General features: G+C 38.0%; 1 protein-coding gene across 5 annotated transcripts in view; it reads left to right on the top strand.

Annotated features, from left to right (window-relative positions):
• STARD13 (StAR related lipid transfer domain containing 13) overlaps nucleotides 1-20429 on the top strand; it is a 322774-nt gene that overhangs the window by 104198 nt on the left and 198147 nt on the right. For 4 of the 5 annotated variants that reach the window (XM_032099570.1, XM_032099572.1, XM_032099571.1 and 1 more), the window contains 2 exons: nucleotides 5221-5367; nucleotides 9737-9871. In XM_032099570.1, coding sequence (XP_031955461.1) covers nucleotides 5221-5367; nucleotides 9737-9871 — 282 coding nt within the window. The remainder of the gene's footprint in view (nucleotides 1-5220; nucleotides 5368-9736; nucleotides 9872-20429) is intronic. The other variant, XM_032099574.1, reaches the window with a different exon arrangement.

Here is a 20429-nt window from a genome sequence, read left to right as displayed (position 1 = left end):
CAGCCCTCAGGCAGGAAAGCACCAAAAAGAAAGTGGCTGGACAGGAAGGAAATCAAAGCTCTGTACACAGGCGTATTTAAGAAGTATAAATATAATAAGTTTAGGGAAAAAGGATTCATTTGGAAAAGGTGTTTCCTTTAAAAGAGATTAACACATATCTTCATGTTAGTATTTCTGTAGCTTTTCTTCTGGAAAACTGCTAAGGTCCTTACAGCTCATCATAGGTGAATATTTTGCGGATCAGAAGGATCCGGATTGCTCTGAATTTATGTGCTATCCCTGAAGAGCTTTCATTTTCCCAGAAACCTATGTGCATGGCCTTGCCTGCTGACTCGAGAGGTTGAAGAGACCTCCTTGATAATTTCAGATATATAGCCATACAGTTCTTAGAAGTGAACAGGTTGCTAACTGCTGAGTTTACTCACCTGCTTTCCAGGATGAAGGTGCCACAAGTTAGTTGTCCATCCAACAGCTCTGTAAATATTTAAGCAACACTGTAGTGGCATATGAAGGGAAATTCCCTTTGAAATATTTTATCTTCAATATAGAGGGCACACATAAATTTATTTTTTGAATGAAAGAGTCCTTTGTATTCTAAACACTTTTTTTTTCTGAAGGATTTTGCATAGGGAATCAATCTGGCTTACTCCCCCGGTCCCTGTAGGCAAAGACGTCAGCAGCTGAGAGACCTTCTTTTACACAGAGATTCTTTTAAGAACAGAGAATCCCCATCAGTGCAGCAAGAGCAGAATATGATATTTGGTCCCTGAAATTGTTCCACAAAATCATCATTTACAGATCTAGACTGTACATCGGAGAGAATTTTTATCTGAGCACATTTAATAGGGAGGAGGGTTAAATAGCATTGGTATTTTTTACTTGGAGATTACTGATTTACTACCCGAAGTTGTACAATACACTAATTACCAGAACAATTGGACCTATTGAAGTAACGAAGTGAAAGCCACAAATTATCAGATAAATTTAGAGTTGTGTAATTTTCTCATAACCCTTCTCTTGGAAAGCCTTTCTACTTCCAGTATAGGATGAAGTCTGGCAGCGGGGTTAACCCTGACCCCTGAGTGTTCTATATGGACTTGTTCATTTCTGCCACATTCTTTCAGTTTAAATTTAGATTTTCTGGCAGCTATTATGCCCCTTGCAGTAAGCCTCATGACCAAACATTGAAACAAATATGCCTTTTATCAGAGATGTTTTTGCCGAATAAGATTAGTGAAGAACACTTGAAAGCTGAAAAACAATGTGCAGGAGCCTTTGGTCCAAAAGGTGCTAATCTTTGAATGTCTGGAACGTATTTTCTTCTCAGTGTTAGAAAAGAGCAAGTAAGTGTTTAGATGATTGAGCATAATCTTGCACCCTGTTTTACCTCTAATTTGTTATTGGTAGTAATGAAATTTCAGCTATGCAAATGAATACAGAGTCAGGAGACATATGAATGTGTATTTGCAACAAAGTCATTAAGCTCTTCTAAAATAGGCTATGGTTGCTGCAGGAAGTAGCAACATACAACTAAGTTTTATGTTTTGCTGATTGCTAAATATGTCTTACTAAATCTTAAAAAGTTGGGTTTGTTCTTCTATACAGTAGCTATCTTAAGCACAATAGCTGCATTTGTAACTGATTTAAGGAAGTTCATAACCCTTAATTTTCTATTTTCCACAGAGGATGATGCTTGTTTTATGATTAGGGTTTTTTTTTAATCTAGCATGAGTATGTGGGACTTGAGAAATCTATATGGCAAAGGAGTTCACTTTCAAGGCCAGTAAGTTGTTCTTGGCCTAAGGTATGCCATGATCTTCATAGACAGTGTTGCTCTGCCTTGAAACATTTGTTTGACAAGGGATTCTCTGGTCTCACTTTTTACACCTGCTCGTGTCTCTAGCATAGGACATGAGGAAATGGTCTCAAATTGCACCATGGGAGGTTTAGACTGGATATTAGGAAAATTTTTTTCACTGAAAGGGTTGTCAAGCATTGGAACAGGCTGCCCAGGGAAGTGGTGGAGTCAGCATCCCTTGAGGTGTTTAAAAGATGTGTAGGGACACTGAGGGAGATGGTTTAGTGGTAGACTTGGCAGTGCTGAGTTAATTCTTGGACTTGATGATCTTAAAGGTCTTTTCCAAACGAAATCTCTCTGTGATTCTGTGTTCTAAGATAGCATGTGAAAAGTGTCTCTGTAAAGCACTTCTGTCTCTATGCTTTCAAGCTTCTTCAAAAGGTAACAGTGTTCCTATGCATTGCTGAATGGCTATGGCTCCAACAAAGAAAGGAGACCTTGAGAATATATGGAAAGAAGTGTTCTCCCTGTAACCTTTTAGGGAAAAAAACCCCAATGAATAAAGCAGGCCATAATTCTCTAGATAATTTAAAGTGAGATTTTTTTTCCTTCTGCAGCGCAAGACACAAAAGTTTCCAAAGGTGCCCTGACCCTACTGCCTCTGCAGTTGCTATGGGCAGGAAACACTGGTACTCAGATCCTCAGAGTACTTTGATAGTGTCCAACTAGTTACTGGGGCTGAACACTGTGGAGCTGTGTTCCTTATGAATGGATTAGGCAAAATTTATTCACTGGTTAGAAGTCCTACTGTGCAGGCTGTATATTTTTGAATGTAAGTAGCATCATGTTTTTTCTGTTTAGCAGGAATTTCAGGCAACCTTTGAAATACGTAGCCAATCAGCATTTGTTCCAAATGGTGCTTTTGTGACAAATTTCCAATTAGTGAATGGCATTTGTTAACTAGGCCCATTTGGCTTTATCTTCAAGGATAATGAAACCCCATCTTTTTCCTCATCCCCTTAATAGACACAATATAGAGTCTTATTGAACTAAAAAAAAAGAACTGAATGGATAATGCTAGGAGATTTATAGTTTGGTGAAACTCCTTAGGACTTGTATTTTTTAGGAATGACTGTGGTTTGAGTTCTGTTGCATTAAAACAAGAAATGTATAAAAATAAGGGGGTTTGGCTCATACAGTTGTTTGGAAGAACATTAGTGAATGCTGGAGGTATTGTTCCAGTAGGTAAATATTTGTCGAGATAAAGGCAAAATGCACTTCCCTATGCATGGAGCTGTATTTTTCAATGCATGTGTGCTGTTGCATACGTTTGGAGTGTCTTAGAAATAATTTGAAGTCTTCATGAATTTTTATCTTTCTATTTTCTATGGAGAATGCTAAATTAGGGACACCTCTCTTAACACCCCTCAAAATACTCTTTTCTGTCGTGGAACAGAAAATGGTCTGTTTGCACTTGTGGAAGTTGCTCCTGCTTCTTATTAAACTCAGAAATCCAAACTTCTAATGTAACCTTCAGTGCTTGTCACCTGGCAAGTGCAATTCTTGCATAGCTCACAGAAATCAAGCACACTTTACTCATTTCCCTGTGCGTTGCTTCAGAATTGTTTACTGTTGGTAAGTAAGAAAACATATGCTTACAGCCCCTTTTTCATAAATTGTATTTTAACTGTGTTGAGAAATAGAACATTCATATTAGATTTTCACAGAATTTATACATTATTGTTTGTGGAATTTGGGTGGGTTTCCATGTTTGTCTTTGTTGAGTCCTTTTTTGAGCATTCTTTAGTATTGGAAAGATCAGTATGTGAGGAAGCATAACCAAAGGAAAATATTTGCTTTGTTTACAAATGGGTGTTGTGGACATATATCAATGTGCACATTTCCTGTGTGAGGTCGTCTCAGTCAGAATGGATTCAATATGAGGAGTGTCTTTTGATACTCATTTTCTGTGGAATGTCCTACAGTTTACTTGGAAATGATTGGGAAGGCAATGTGAAGCAATCAAAGTATGTCTTTAAATAATTTTAATAGCAGTAAAGTTGAAGTACAGCTTAGCACTTATAACAGCATTTCAGGCGAAATACTCAGAGGCTGTAAAAAATTGTGAAATTTCAAATAAAGATTTAGAAAACTGAAAATTGGGATATTTATTTTTCTGTGCTTTGAAACAATACCTATGGAGATAATACTGGCCCCTCTGAAGGGAACATGCATCTGTTGCTAATATGGGACTCAGTGTCTGATTATTTGGGACCATAGTTACTGTGGAGAAGATGAGTAATTCCATTAGTAATATGACATGTCAGCGTAATAGTGGAATGAATCTCCTGGATTCTATTTGTAAACAGGTTTTTTCTACAATAGTGAGCCAATTACATTTATCTTTCTGTCCCACTTGCGAAACACTCCTAAGGAAACAAAGCACCATAGAGATTTATCAGGTAAGAGTAGTAACAATATTCATCTATCTCCCCTAGGTTTTGAGGAGTGTTGGTATGATGCTCTTTGGATTATGGCGGGATGTAAATGCATTATTACTATTTGTCTGCTCATGCTCGCTATGGAATTATCTTCTGTGCAAATACATGTATTTTTTGTGAAAGGAAGGAAGATGAAAGAACTGAAGTAGCTTCAGGACAGAGACTTCCGGGGAGCAGTAGCTGCCTGTGATGCCAGGGAGGTCACTGTGACTGGTTTTTATAGTGAATCATTAAAGGTGATGTGAATAAGGAAAACAAGGCATAATGAAGCAGTACACACAGGGACTGCCATGGAAAGATGTTTAAGGACAGTACTGGAGACGATTTTGAGGAAACAAAGGAATAAGGAAAGTATCTTTGTTGATTATGCTGCAGTGGTGTAAAATTTTTGTTATACAGTAAATCTCTTCAGATTAAAAGGGAAGATGCATCCTAGTGACAAAGTGATCAATAAAGTATTCCCACCATATGGGCAGAGGAAAGCTGCAAGATTTGACAAGTCTAGAATTATAGTAAGTAATATAATACAGTGCACATGATGACCTTCAATATTCTGTTTCCGGTTGACAACAAGAAGTCAAGTGGAGAGATGCTAAAATAGAAGTAGCTTAAGGAGTTATTAAAGTGACTTTAGTTTTAGTCTTGGTTCTGCTTAGCTTGAAATAGCAGTGGGTCACCCACGATGAGGTGTTAGAAAGCCGTTCAGATATACAGAAGTCATTTGAGTATGAAGAACAGCTATGAATATGTGTCATCAGGATTGGAGCAATAATTGAAGCTTTCTAAATGGAAAAATGTTCCTCAAGGACAGGGAAAGAATGGGTTGGCTCTTTCCTTGGGGGCTGGAAGAGAAAATAAGCATCTTTAAGTTACAAACAGCTTGAATATTTTAAGACTTCACATATGTTTGATTTCTTTTAGACCCAACCAGAAAAAGAATCTGAATGGCCAGACTCTATGTCATGGCTTTTGAAGAAACTGGAACAGTTGAACTTAGATATTGAAGAAGCTCTGAGTGCTGGCTCTTCTCCCTCCAGTACTCCTTCTTCTAAAAGGCACAAGCAACTGGTAAGAATGTGTGTGTGTCATATGATATGTTCTCTGACATTTAGCTACAACACTCCTCAAGCCATAGTTTTCAGATACAGTTTGTATTTCTGAATAGGCTGAGGAGCCCAGGCATAAGGGTTAAGTTAAAGTTTTCACTCAATGAAATGAAATCTATAATTTCATTAGACAAATAATGGTCAAATAACCAGAAATTTGATAGGGTGAAACTTGTAAATTTTCTTAAAATCATTGAGCACTTTTTTTTTTTTTTTTTTTGGGATATTTGATTGCATGTTTTTCAGAGTAAAATATTGTTAGTTTAAGTGCTAGCCTATTAATAGTTGTTATATTTATTTAAAGATATAACAGCAAGAGAGACATTATCTTCAATGAGTTGAATTAATTTTTTTTTTCTTTCTTTCTTCTATTTGAATAGTTGATTTAGAGCTGCAGACCTCTAGTTAAGAATATTTTGTGATGACATAGGTCATCAGTTAATGACAAACAGATTTTCAAGCTTTTATTTTTGAGGGCAAATGGGATTAAAGGAGCAATTATATTATTTTAGTAATTCTTGAATAAGCAAGGCTTTTCATATAAGCAAGTAATGGAGAGTGACCAGCATGAGGAATAGAAGTGTTTTTTCTCTGCTTCAGGCTATGATTAAACTCAGTTCTTAATTTTTGTGTATTTGCAGCTCTGAATATTAGTCTTGGCTTGAAATTTGTGGAAGGTGATCTTTCGTGAATGCTTTTGCTGTCACTGCTGCTTCATTTTGTAGAATTAAATTCTTAAATTAAGCATCTGTGTGGATCATCACAATGTAAATGTTCATGTCTCTCTAGGTGGGACACTCAGAATCTTGCACTTTGTAGTTTGTGTTTCCATATTCTACAGAGAGAGTGTTAGTAACAGAATGGCTATGGCTGTTCCTCATTTCATTCTTACTGCACATGTCAGCGAGTCAGAACCAGCTCTGCCCAACTGTAATTAAAATTAATGTTGTAATTAATTTTCCTATTAAGGGACAGTGTTCTGTCTTCTTGCAGAAGAATGCTCAATGTCTTCTGTCAAAATACAGTGGCACTGTAGTCTGCTTTTCTGTCTGAAAGTGAAATCCCAGCCATCAGAATTTAAACACCTCCCATTGTGAGACAGTCTGGTAACCAGTGATCCAGACACCCATTATTTTATGGCTGTGCCTATTCTACTAAGGTAAAAGCCATTATTTGGTTGGGCATCATTCTTTTTCCGTGATGCCTTGAAGATCATAGGATGCGACTTCAAATCCTTTGCTGAAGCATTCAGTGAAGGGCATCTTGCATGTAAACAGCAGAAAAATCTAAATAGGCAACATTTTCAAATGAACTTTGATACATAAGAACAGCATCATCAGAAATGGTTGCATGGAGAATGCCATCACCAGCATCCCAGATGCTTGCATTTCTCTTCCTGAAGCCTAGTGGCAAGACGTCTTCTGAGTAGAGAGAGGCCAGGACTTTCATCCCAGCCTTTTCCCTGAGACGTACCCTCCTACCAAAAGCCTGTTCTAGGGTGTGAGGATGTTCTAACAACAGTGCCAAAATTAGTTTTGCTTAATATGATATTTGAGCAGTTTGCAGTCCTCTTTAATCAGGCCACATATTCTTCCCACTCTAAAGAATAGGAGAGATCTCTTCATTTTAGTTGTCTGTGGAGAGGCAAATATGTGAGTCATCCCCATTTTATTGTAGCCTGATTTGACAAACTGGAAGTGACCTTTAAACTTCCAAGAGCCAATTTCAATACAGAAGCTGGACAGATCACTTAACACAAAGTCTTTCTGATGAGACCAGAAAGATCAGAGCAAGAAAGGAGTCTTGAAAATCGGGTGTGGAACTGATGATGGGATGCCATTTGCTGTCTCCTGCAAAAGAATTTGTAGAGCAAGGGAATCATCTGCTCTAATTTAAATATTAATGAATAATTTGCCTCAGCCTCAGAATGGGTGGCTTTAGTCTTACTTTATAGTCAAAGAAGAGATAGATCCTCATAAATCTCTCCTTAAATTTACTGTGAAGAAACAGATACTGCGGATCTCAAAATGACAGTTGCACTGGAAAAAATAAGAGTCTGGTTTTCACACAAGTTGTATGAGTAGTTTATATTCTATCAGTTCATGCTATTTGTACCATATTTCTAACTATAGCTTGTAATTTGTTCCACACATACCAAATGTTTTATTTTCGTCACTTAAAATGTAACTTGCATAGAAAGAAGGCCTATCTCAAATGTGTTTACTAGTAACTGGGTAAATTTTGCTTCTATAAAATGAACCACTTTTGTGTTCTTCATATGGTTTTATCCTCAACTGGGTACTCACACAAGAAATTATGATTGACACTGGTTTTGGGTGAACTGTTCAAAGATGAAAGGCTGACTTTGGGTACCTGAGATCTCCAAAGCAGTTAACTACTGTATGAGTGGCAACATGGTTTGTTGGAGTTGCTGCTCTGAAAGTTGGTCTCTTGAGGGTGTGGACAGTTTTTAACAGATGACAGAGTTATTTCTGATGGCAAATGCTGTATCTCAGAAATATATTTTGTAATTTAACCACTAGGTTGAACCAGCTAGTTTTGTACTGAAGGATTTTTCACCTATTCATGCCAGCAATTCTTTGATTTTTTTTTACTCTTTGCATTTTCCTGTTGTCAAAGTATCTGTTATTAATAGTACTCATTTGAACAGAATTTTACAGAAGAAGCCAAAATATTTGCTAATGAAAATCGACTGGGTGAATAAATATTATGGGACCTATTGGGTGAGACTAGGGAGTCTTGCAGCATTTTGGTGAGCAAATTCAAGGTGTTTTCTAAAACATAATAACGTTTACATGAATGCTAAGGGGTGATCTGTTTCTACATCTGTGTAAACCACGAATGACACTAGTCATTTTTTTCTTGGCAAATATTATGAGGAAGTGGCACTGACTGGATTCCTCAGTAGCTGATCCAGAAAAAATATTATAAATAATTGTCTATAATCAAATTATTTTCTGAAACATTCTCTCACCAATGTTATAAACACATGATTTAAGTGCAAAAAGCTGTACTGTGTGAATGTACTAACAGCAAAATTGCTAGGTTTTGGAAAAACACATTTAATAGTTCCACTCCTCTAAAATCTATACCTTTCCTATGAAAAAAGCTTTCTTAGCACTATAGAAGGAGGCACTTTGTAAATGACTCTTGCTGCAGTGTGTTTCCCGTTGTTTAATGTATCTGCTTCATTGCCACTTAGTATCTTGTAGTCAGTTTCAGTACAGAAAAAAGCAGGAGATCTTAAGAACGAAAATCACATTTTTTTCCATTTTAGTTCTTTATTATTCATGAATGACAGGGAAATCCTGTTTGATTATAATTACCCCATCTTATATTAGAGATAAGACTTTCATTGAACAAAATTTTTCTTTAACTCACACATTCATTTAATTCTTTTGCATTAGTATATTGTCTTCAAACTTTTTGGGGGTGGCATACTAATTCTTTTGTCACCTTTTCAAAGCCTCCTCATTTTACACCCAAACCAGCACACCTGCAAAATGAGTATACTAACTGGGAGCTGGGCAGTTGCTGTAAAAGATCAGCAGCAAATTTGTCACCTTGTGGAAGGGAAGAGCCTGAAAATGGGCTGATTAGAATGATTGTACCCAACAGCTTGGGACTGCTCTGCAGCGCACCCATGATCCTGTTTCCCTGATTATCTGTAGTATGAATTCTGCTGGACTGCAGCATGTGTTGCTTCTTGCTCACTCACACAGTTATTCCTTGGCAAACCAGGATATTTGGGGGGATGTTGTGCAGCTGGTCTCTTCCCTGACACTGCATTCAGTGTGGACCAGGAGTTAGGACATCCACCTTTCAAAAAATGGTGTGGAAGTGAGAACTCCCCAGGTTTTGGGGAATATGGAAAAATGGATTTGAATAGTTCGGAGTCTGTAATTTAAAAATGGGAATTTGCTGGGTCTCTGTTTAACATACAAAAGTAAACATGAAATAAAGTTAAAAGATAGTTTTAAATAATTTGAGTAAAACTCTTTCTCTTTTTAAAAAGTGATTCAGTTCCTTTAAGTTTAGGAAGGTGTACTACTATTGATTAGTTCTCCAGCTGTATTATGTATGTTAAGGAGGCGACTTCCCATAATGGCTGGATGTCTAACTTAGCAAAATGTAAAAATGATGCAGCAGGTGCTTTTGAGAAAAAAAAAATTGAAACTAAATGTTTGCCTTACATCAGAGGAAAAAAAAGGCTTTGAAAAGATACAATTCCAAAGTTTTTATCTTAGACTTCACATTAAAAATATTTATGACTTGCCTTTATTTATAGGGTTTTTTGAATTCTCTTACAGTGCCCTGTTCAAGTAGAGACAGGCTTTTGTGGAGATCATCAAGAAAAAGGATCTTGGAAAAATAGAAGAGGAGACTACCAGGATCTAGATTGTTTACCTTACCAAGTGTCAACTGGAGCACGACCTAAAACTGATGTAAGTAGCTACATTATCTGACTCACAGGTTCAGTAACCTCAAAATTTACAATATATCATTAAAATTGTCTGTGTATTTCTTTGAAATAATTTATTCCACGCATATCAAATGTTTGATTCTCGCAAATATTGCACTACTTGGAGAGTTTGGTTCGCAAAGGTGCAGATAAAAGTTAAATTGGACTTCAGTTAATGAGACTCTAGGGCTATGGGATTCATCTCATCTGATTTTAGACCACTAATGAAAACTTCTGCATCTGAACTAGTCACCTGGGTTGCCTTCATAGTCAAGGGGAAGAAACGGACACTTTTAGAGTAATTTATCTGGAGGTAACGTGATGGATTCCAGGCATCAGTGCCACTACCACAGCTTTTTCTTCATAGCTTATTTTAGAAGTACACCCTTAGGATTTTTTAGCTTGGCTGTTGGTTATGCCCAATTCATGGTGAATTCCACACCGCAAGCCTGCGTGTTCTGCAAGCCTGAGTGTTCAGCTCTGGTTTTAGTTAAATCCTATTTCTAACCAATAATAGCAATATTTATTTGTTTTTTTTTTTTTACAAGGTGATGCTGTAGCCTGCAATCAAAGTCTGTTAAAATCCATCAGAAGGTTTTCTCAAAAGGCTTTGATTTACTTTCCTAATAGCTAAATGTAAGGTACTTTAGGATCGGTGTCTTTGTTCTAAAATGCAGATGGTTTCTTCTCTCTGTTTTAAATTACTTTTTTTTGCCAGCACTGCTTGTGATCATCATGCAACATAGAAAGGGGCTGCACTGTATTGAATCAAAGGTAATTATAGCACTGTGTCAGTGGCCTGTGTTGGGTATTCAGGAAAGAAGTGTAAGGACATGGTAAACAGATAGTAAGCCATCTAAACTTCCTTTGAGGTATTTATCATGCAGGCACATTGAAGCCAGACACTATATTGCATTTTTGCAATTAATAGCCCCTAAGGGTCTTTTTTGCCTCTAGTGTGTCTTTTGTACTCCATTTGTATTCATTTGTTCTTTTGATATTCGGTGTCTTGTAGCAATGGATTCCAAAGTTCAGTTGTGGAGTAGGTGCTACCAAAACCTTTTTCTTACTGTAAGGTTGTTACTGAATTATTATTGTGGCTGTAATTCTTGTACTGGCAAAAACTGAATCTCAGGCATCTTGTAGGAAGTAGTGAATACCTGAGGCTGTTGTTTTGGGTTTTTTTCCCAGCAAGTGTCTGTATTTGTTATTGAACTACATTTTTCTGCTTATTTTACAATCATTCAACATCATGAGATCCTTTTGCAGCAATATGCAGTCAGTTTTTGTTTTTATTAACCTCTGTAGTTGAATATCATCAGAAAACTCTGTCCCTTTTTATTCCTCCATTTTCCAGTTAACTTGTGAGTGTACTGAACATGTGTCCGTGAGACTGTCAGGTAATATCCATCCACTGTAAAAGAAAATAATCAATTATTCTTAACCTTCTTTTTTCACTTTTAGTTAGCAATGAAAATTTCTTGACATCTTTTTTGTCATTCTTCCTTCATAGTTTGAGTTTGATAGACAACTTCATCAGAAGCTTTTTGAAATGGAAGTGTATCAGTCAAATTGCCTGTATCTGCATGATCATTCCAAAATATTGGTCTCCAAAATCCTGGTTATTCTAACCTGTTATCCTGCGTTACTATCCATGTGTTCTTGAGCATACTTTCTGGCAATTTTCTGCCATGCATATTAGTTCCACAAAGGACCTCAGAGCCATTTCCAGACATTGGCATCACATGTGCCACTCTCTTTTCCTCCTATCCCTAGGCCAATAGGTGTTAGGAGTAATTACGCATTAAGCCAATAGTTCAGCAGTTCTCTTTCTCTGAATGAGGTGCTTATTTTAAGTTATCTATGCAATTGTGATTAAAGCAAAAGCTAGTATATTAAAGGTATCTTGAACACTGTCGTATTCATCTACCAAAGAATGATCTGCATGCCACCATAAAAATTCTCTATTTCATTAAATGAACCTAATCCTGTGCACTGAAAAGGAAATTTGAAGATTGGCTCCACTGGCTTGCTAATTAAAAACATTATTGTCTTCCCACTAGCTATTTCCTTACCTTGGAAAATAACTTTGCTATTTTCCATTTCTGCAAAAGCATGAACATTTGTTCTGATTTGTTGCTTGGTCTAGTTGGAATAGATAACAATTAATTAAAAAGAAACTTGCCAACTTTATTTGTTTTTTACCTTGGCCAAATGTTCAGGCATGTACAAGTATCACAGCTTAGCTGCCTTCCCACTAGTACTATGTAAATATTTTTGAAGTGATGTTGCAGTAATACTGTTGTTTGGCTAGCAGTGTGTGAGAGGAAAGACAGAGAAAGTTAGTTTTGGGGGTTTTTTTCTTTTCTGAAGTCTCCTTTTCTCTTTTTGTTGAAAATCAGGAAATGCTTGTACGATAAAAAGCAGTTCTACGGATTGTCATCAGTACAGTCCGTGCCTTGTATCAATCAGTTTTGTAAGTTTTGGAGTAAGAGCAGGGTAATGCAGAAAGTACAAATGTTTCTTAGGGCACCGGCGAGTCTAGAAACCTACTGAAGGCAAGAATTTCTTGAGAAATTAGTGGCCTGGTTTTTAATTGGACGGTACTTTAAATTAGGAATAAATGTTGAAACTGGGTGTTTGCAAATGCCATTCAGGAGAGCTGATCATTTGCTTCCTTCAAAGTGCTGCTTTTGGTTTGCTCTTTTTCGGGCAAATTCAAATAATGCCATGTCTAGCTCCAGGCATGCAGTCTGTGTGAGTCTGTCATATCTCTCCAATACACAGATTTTCACTGCTTTTTCCTTAATGTACAGACTTTTCCATAATTTTTAAAAAGGGCATACTGAAGTTGCTTTTATTATAGTAGAGGGGATGGGTCCAAATGACAAAAGGTCTAATTCCCTCCATGTCACCCTGCAGTCTGCATCTGTTTAACTCTCATGATCCAGATGGTATAATGCATAATGTGGGAGTAACACGGAGATAAATCAGACCTCTTGTATTTTATGATCCAATTTTTCCTCTCTTCCAGTTCTTTATGAGTTAGGAGGTCCAAAAGACCTTATCTGTCTCTACTCCCCAGGAGCTCGTATACCCAAGATATTTAAAGAAACAAATACTCCATAAGTTGTTGAGATTAGTAAATAGAACGGAGAAGACCAGTTCTAGAAATAGCAGGAATGCTTAAATTCAGGAATAATATGCAGTGATTAGTTGGGACACATTTGTTCAATTCTCAGTACAAGGTAGTTATGTTAGCTCCACACTTTCATGGATATCAACTAGACCAACAACCTAAAAGGCGCAATGATGGGTTCCTTGGCAAACTTGTCAAAGTAGGTGTCCTGTTTGTATGCCTGTTTGTATGATTTCACTTCTTACAATATTTTGGTGGAATAAAAAAGCAAATCATGGGTTTAGGGCTGATGTCTCCAATCCTTCCTTCCCCCCACAAGGCTGCTTCACTGCAGCTTTCTTTTTCAAGTACTAAAGGAAACACATATCTAAGGCAGCAGGGAAGCCAGGTGCCTGAGAGACAAACAGCAAAGTTCCACCTGACAATTGCTGGTGTTTTTAAGTCCATGTCTACATTATAGACATTATAGAGCTTCCATTAATGGAGAGGAAAGAGCCCATCTACAGCAAGATACACCTTGCCTTGAAGGAGTTGCCTGAATGTAGGTCTCTTGTTGAAGTGCTTTGTACCCCCAAAGTGCTGGTGTTGCTTGGTCAAGTATTTGAAGAAGTGACTACCCAAGGCATCAGGGCATAGAGCTGGATAAGCTAAATACCTCCCAGGGCATATAAGTTAAAATCTGGCATTTGATGGGCAGTGCCTGCCTCTATGCTCTGAGCTGAGAAAACTTTGATAGTCTAACTTAGGAGTCTAATACCAGGTGGTGTGAAAAACCCATCAGTAAACACCTTCTAACTCTTGCAGGTAACACAGTATCCTCTGCACTATGCACTCTGTGAATGAGCAAGGAAACAGAACTTCATATATTGCTAACAAGGGCTTTTTCCTTTACGTGTGTAAGTCTGCTTTCTTTGGGTTTTTTTAAAATAGAGTTGAGGAGCCTAGTTTTGATATCTTCTGCTTTGGTTTGACAAATGGCTTGAGCATATTAAATCAATAGGGCTAAAATTAATTATTTTACAGTTTGGGGGGTTGTTTTAGCCTGGATTCTCAGTCTGATTCACTGCTCAGACATGATTTTGTAGGCTGCTGCAAGAGAGGGTCAGAGTGGCTAGAGATGAGTCAGGGCAAACTGCTTCTTTCACATCAGTGTCAACTTCTGGTAGTTTAAACTGTTTGTGAACTATAGTTTATCTGTGCTAAGGCACTTGATTCAGAAAATGCACTGCCTTGTAACCTACATGACTGAAGTGTTTATGATTCCTTTAAGATTTTTTTTTCTGAGAAATGCTAGTTGATACTATAAATAGTGTTTCAGAGTTTAGGTCAGAGGTTCCAGAGATGTCTGATATCTTCTGACATTGTTTAGAAATATAAAACTAATAAGGTAGTAATCTATGGCTATAATAGTCATTATCTCTCTGTAGTAAGTGTAATGCTTGTCTGACCCTCTGACATTGTTTGAGGTGGAGAAATTAAAAAATAAAAACAGCTGAAACAAAGTCAGAATCATTGTGTTTCTCATGCACTACTTGTTCAATATTGCTGGCCCTGGGCCACGAGGGATCAGAGATTCTTCCATTAGTGAGCATGTGTGACAAGCCTTTTATCAGATAGCTGCCAACATCCAGGGCAGAAAAGGTTATCATGTGGCAACTCATAACAGTTTTTACTTTTGCTAGCACTCTTTGGAATTTTGAGAATCTTAAGGTATTTACAAGCCTTGAGCTGATCCTTCATGTCTCCACAAAATATGTAAACAGTCTTAATTTTTACATCTGAGACGTGCCTAAATCTGACTCTGAATAAGTTTCATGCACTGTCACTGCTGGATACAGTCATAAATTTATCCGTTCATGTTTCAATTTATAGCAGCAATTACATCCATTATCTAGTAGGGTGTGTTTCCCAAGGTGAAGACTAGGCAGATCATGCTTTACTTTGACCTTGCACCCCATTGACAAAGTTGATAGTGAAGTCCCAAGAAGACTTGTGCAGTCTCTGGGCAGAGGTTTCTTATGCCCTTCCTGGTTTTGGGCCACTTTGTATGACCAATAAAGTGCAAGAACATAAAGTAAGAAGCCTAGACCTGAGGGATCAAGACATAGCATTTAATGCTCCATTTCCTCAAAGAATTGATGTGTTTAAAGACACAGTTATTTGGTTTAGTTGGAGCTGAAGATTTCTGTCTATACTTCAATTAAATGCACTTGTAAAAGTAGCATAGCTCATGCAGAAAAGGTACAGAAATTTTTGCAGAAATCGGGTTTTCAATGACTTTCTCAAAATCTCAAAACCATCTGATTGGTTTCAACATGGTCAAGAGCAGAATCTATATACAGTCTCTGGTTTTCTTGACAGATCATTTTTCCTCATAAAGAGTGCTAGCTCCAATTGTTCCCCTTCTTGGAAAAACAAATTTCAAACTGTGTCCTTTAGTCATGTGAGTTGCTTTCTTCTTTATCCTTAATGTTGCTATGAATTGTGTCAGCAAAATAGCTCTCCAGTACAGATGCAGGTAGCTTGAAACCTTGTCTTTGCATAATTTTTCTTCTTGTGCTCAGTACTTAAACCGACCAGTATCCCACTGGGACAGAGGCCTGCTGAAGTAGTCTGGTAGGGTGACCCCTTCCACTTCCATCTGTACCCCAATATGGCAGATTTTCTTGCTTCTGAACAGGAGGGCTGCCTTTCTGTTCTTCCCCTGCTCTGCCCACACAATGCGGACATTGAGACACCCTTCTTTCCCAGGAGCACTCTAGACTTGCAGTCATTTCTGAGATGGTCAAGTGCTCCTGGAAGACAGAATCTTCCCTGCTTTAAGACTAAGTCGTTTCTTGGTAGTAAAAGAATATTCATTGCCCAGGAAGAGCCTGTACTAACTCTAATGAAAGTCACTAATAGGGAGCGAAGGGCAAATGCCTCCCTTCCTTCCTGAGAGCTGTGTATTCCAGTATCTATTATACTCCACGCTTTCTCATCCACTTTGTTTCCAGTGCACTTGACAGCACTCTGGCCAAAGTCTGCTCCTAGCAAGGACTGGCTGCAAACATAAGAGCCCAGCATAGCCCCTTCTCTTCCCTTTTGTCTTTATTCCCTCCTCCCAACAGCTCCTTCAATGGAGAAATTAGATTAAAAAAACTTGTGGGTCAAGATAAAGGCAGTTTAATAAAGCAAAGGAAGAGGTTGTGCATCCAGAAGCAAAAGCAAAACAAAAACATTTATTCTCTACTTTCCATTAGCAGGCAATATTCAGCCTGGGAAGCATGGGGTTCAGCACATGTAATGGTTGCTTTGGACAGATTTCATAACAAAGGCCCTTCCCCGCTTCCTTCTTTTTCTCTTAGCTTTTAATGCTGAGGCAGACATCATATGGTATGGAATATCCTTTTGGCAAGCTGGGTCAGCTGTCCCAGCTGTGTCCCCTCTGAAGATCTTGTCTACCCCCAGCCCACTGGCCTGTGAGAGTCAGGGAGTAAGGTTGGAGAGCGAGCCTCATGTTGTTCAAGGGCCGCTCAGCAGTAGCCAAAATACTGGCATGTTATCAACACCTTTCTAGCTACAAAGCACAGCCCTATTGAGGGCTACTATGGGGAAAATCAACTCCATCTCAGCCAGACCCAATACAAATATTTTTTTAATTAATTGCTTGATTCTATTTTTTTTCTGACAAAAATGCTGTCATCAGCTGAAGATGACAATCCTAATGTAGCTATGCAGCATTTAAAATTACTTTGAACTGCTATGGTTAAATCACTTGATCTATGAAAATATTTATTTAATTTAAAATTACATTAATGGTACCTTTTTAACACAGTATTTTGCATCAAATCCATTATTTTAATTTAGTTTTCATAAGGATTACCTGGAGGCTAGGGATATGTTTTGTGTATTTTATTTTTAAAACTCGAGCTATCTGTGTAAGAGAGGAAAGAGCTGTCTTATTCATAAAATGCCATTGAAAAATAATTTAAAACTATTCGATTATTCTCAGGTGGATGTAGGCAAGATAATTTATATGCATTTTTTTTGTATACAGTATAAAATAAAATTGAAGTTTCCGACTCATTTTGGAGTAAAGTTCATTTAATGTAGTTCAAAAGGTATATGAAGTCCAAATCTGTATTGAGAGGAGACTAGAATTGGTTATTTTTATTGCTCGGCATTACATGGCTATTTATGTAGTTAAAACTGATAATGTCTGTTTATATTGCAAGAAAAGCTTTGAATAAGGGAGGAACCACAGAAGCAGTTGGGAAATAGAGGTCACCCACCTCTGCAAGGGCAGCCAGCAGGTCCACCAGGAATGGCAGTAGCAGCAGAGCAGCTGGGCTTGGTGGTGATTTTGCCAAAACCGCATGAGCAGAGACTGCCAGCAAAACTTATTGAGTGAGCACTTTTCTGAGCCAGGCCAATCCCTTTCTCATTATAACTGTCCCAAGCTCACACAGTGAGATTTGCCATCTAGGTCCAGCTGTAGTGACAAAATAAGAGCTGCAGGCTGGCATTGATTAATTAGTATATACATCCCAAATTAATCCTACGTGTGCTACATATGTAAATTGAAATATTCTATAATGACATTTGTTGTTACGTTAATTTTCAGATCTTCTGACTGAATTCTTTTGCAGAAATGCTTCGGTGTTGTATTTCTGATAACACTGACTGTTGGCAGGAACACAATTTCATTTCATAATAGTGCAGTCTTGCTAATAATAAACACTAAACTTGCTGACTTATATTTCAGTGTTAGCACACAGCCTCAGAAGTGCATTGCTTTTCAAGACAAACTGAAATGTCTTGATTCTTTATCCGTAGATATGAGATTCAAGTTGTGAAAATAAGAATCTCTATACATGCATAACTGGAGGTGATTGGGAACCATACCAGTAAATTTTACCATGCCTATGCAAATATAAAGAGAGAAAACCTCACTTCCATGCAGTTAACTTTGTACTCAGTGAAGTGCAAAAGTGAAACAATTTCCTTCTCTTTTCTTCTCTTTGCATGATTCATACCATCCACTGGGTTCATGCTTCTAGATGCAACACACGGTTTATATAATCTGGTGACAGTACAATTTTCTACTGTGTTTTATAGCAGCCACAGGAAAGAACAGATGATAGAGTACACCACCTCCCATGGATGAGAATGGCAGGAATGTGCTGGATTCAACTCTGGGAGGCTGTCTCTTGTATTTTTGTTTGTGGGATTGGTTGAGCACAGTTTTCTTCAGGGAAGTATGTGCAATTGTACCTTATCTGTCTGCCCATCTGGTTAAGGGTTTGCATTTTCTTTTTTCTGGCCCTGTGATATATTTGTTACAACAGCATGAAAAAAAAAAAGAGTGAATATGTTCTATGTTATAGTTTTATCATAATTCCTCTTGTAGAGTAGCTATTACTCATTTTCTTCATCTTGGCCTCTGTTTAAGTACTTCTGTAATTTTTATTCAGGCAGGGTTTTCCCAGCTATTTCACATGTTGATCAGACGGCTCATGATTGAGATGGAGCCTTTGACTTTTACAATTGTTGTTCACAGCAAGAGCAAAGCAAAGGGATTCAGATATTACCAGAGATGTATAATTAAAAATGTGTCCTGCCTGTGCTGACAAAGTGCTTCTGTAGCATTTCAGAGCTTGGGCAGAGTCAGACCCCTGGTCCCACTTAAGCAGTGGTGCAAAGGTCTCTCATAATACCAGCCTCTGGCTCTTTGTACTCTGGAGAGCCTGTAGGCTGCTCTTGCCTGTTTCCCACGCTGAGGAAGAAGGAACTTCCATCTGTAACACACCAGAGACAGAGCCCGGCACAATGGACAGGGAGAGCATTTTTTATGCAAATGAATGGAGCAAATTGTGCATCCCGTCTCTAGCAGAGATAATCCCTCTCAAGGTACAACTTTTTCTTGTGCTTCTACTGGGAGGAGGCAGCTTTTCCCGACTGCCAGCCCCTTGTCCTGGGATGACAGTGATGTGCGCTTACACAAGGGAAGTACAACTTCAGAAAAATTATTTGGTGAAGTTTTCTATCTTGCTACCACTCATATGACCTTTTTTTTTTTTGTAAATTCCCAGAACTGAACACCGAGTGATAAAGTAGTGATTTTGAGATGAATTGTTCGATGGGTCTTGCTGATAATACACTGTAGGAGAAAGGTCACGTTATTTGAAGCAGCCAGTTGTCATAATGATGACCTTCTTTAAATCAGTATTGCATGCATTACATTAAAATTTACAATAATTTGATACAAAACCAGAGTGCTCAGAAATAAAAGTGGCTGAAGCTTCTTTATTGCAAAATGTCCTAATGCAAATTTTCAGATGAACCACTCAATTAAAGCTTGAGAACGTTTTGGGTTAGCCAGCAGGCTGCAGATTGGACTGAAAATTTCCAGAAGGACTTGCATGTCTTAAAACTTGAGCTAACAAATTGGAGTTTGCATCTAGGACTGTGAGTTTGCACTGACACAGAGGTAGCACAGCCTCAGAGAGGAACTGGAGCAACCTGCAGTCTGAGAGACCTCAGGAGGACTTCTAGGCTATTGCCCTTTACCACATCAGAATCACCTATACCTGTGTCACCCTGATGTAAGCTTGTCCGGCATTTTTTTAAGACTCCCACTGACAGACTATAGAGCCTGTTCAAATCATATGTTTCAGTACCCCGTTGATCATTAGAAAGTTTTACTGTGCTTTCTTAGTGTAAAATATCTTCTTGTGTTCATCATCAGTATGCAGAAGAAGTTGTGTTCTTGTTTGCCTTCTGCCTTCCCTCTGCAGGTCAGTCTGGTTCATCTAGTTTTTTCTTGTAGGTCCTGGTTTCCAGACTCCTTGTTTCATCTAGTGTCTCAACGTGTACACTAAATATTAATTTGAGCATGTTCAGAGCTAGTTACATGTCTCACAAGTTTGTCTGGAAAAAATACCAAAAAGACTTTTAGACGTTGCAGCCATTGCAGAATCTGGGCTCTCTGTAATGCCCATGGGACTGGAGAGTTGCACAGACACTGAAGTGGATGTTATCCTTCATGTTCATTTTGATCTTCTCCCCAATCATGGTTGCAAAAGTCACAGTTCCATTAATGGTATTAATTCCTGTAGCCTGTTTGTCCTTGCTCCTGGAGTATCCTAAGATATGTGTTTCACTTTGTTTGTGTAAATTGACTAAAATTAATCCATGGTTGTGCCTATACTACAAAGGATTGCTGTACAGGTAAATAGAAAATTCATCAAAAAACAGTTCCTAGCACATCAGTTCCCAGGAGATTTGCAGCCTGATTCAGGTGAAAAGGGAATTCCCATCCTATTCTCTTTTAAGTCCCTAGGCTGAATGCCTCCTCACTCCCTTCAGTAACTCCAGCACAGCAGGAAGCTCTGTTGATAGAAGGCACATGGTACCCCGG

This window comes from Corvus moneduloides, chromosome 2 (genome assembly GCF_009650955.1).
Source record: "Corvus moneduloides isolate bCorMon1 chromosome 2, bCorMon1.pri, whole genome shotgun sequence".
Classification (NCBI taxonomy): domain Eukaryota; kingdom Metazoa; phylum Chordata; class Aves; order Passeriformes; family Corvidae; genus Corvus; species Corvus moneduloides.
This window is presented reverse-complemented; position numbering and strand designations above follow the sequence as displayed.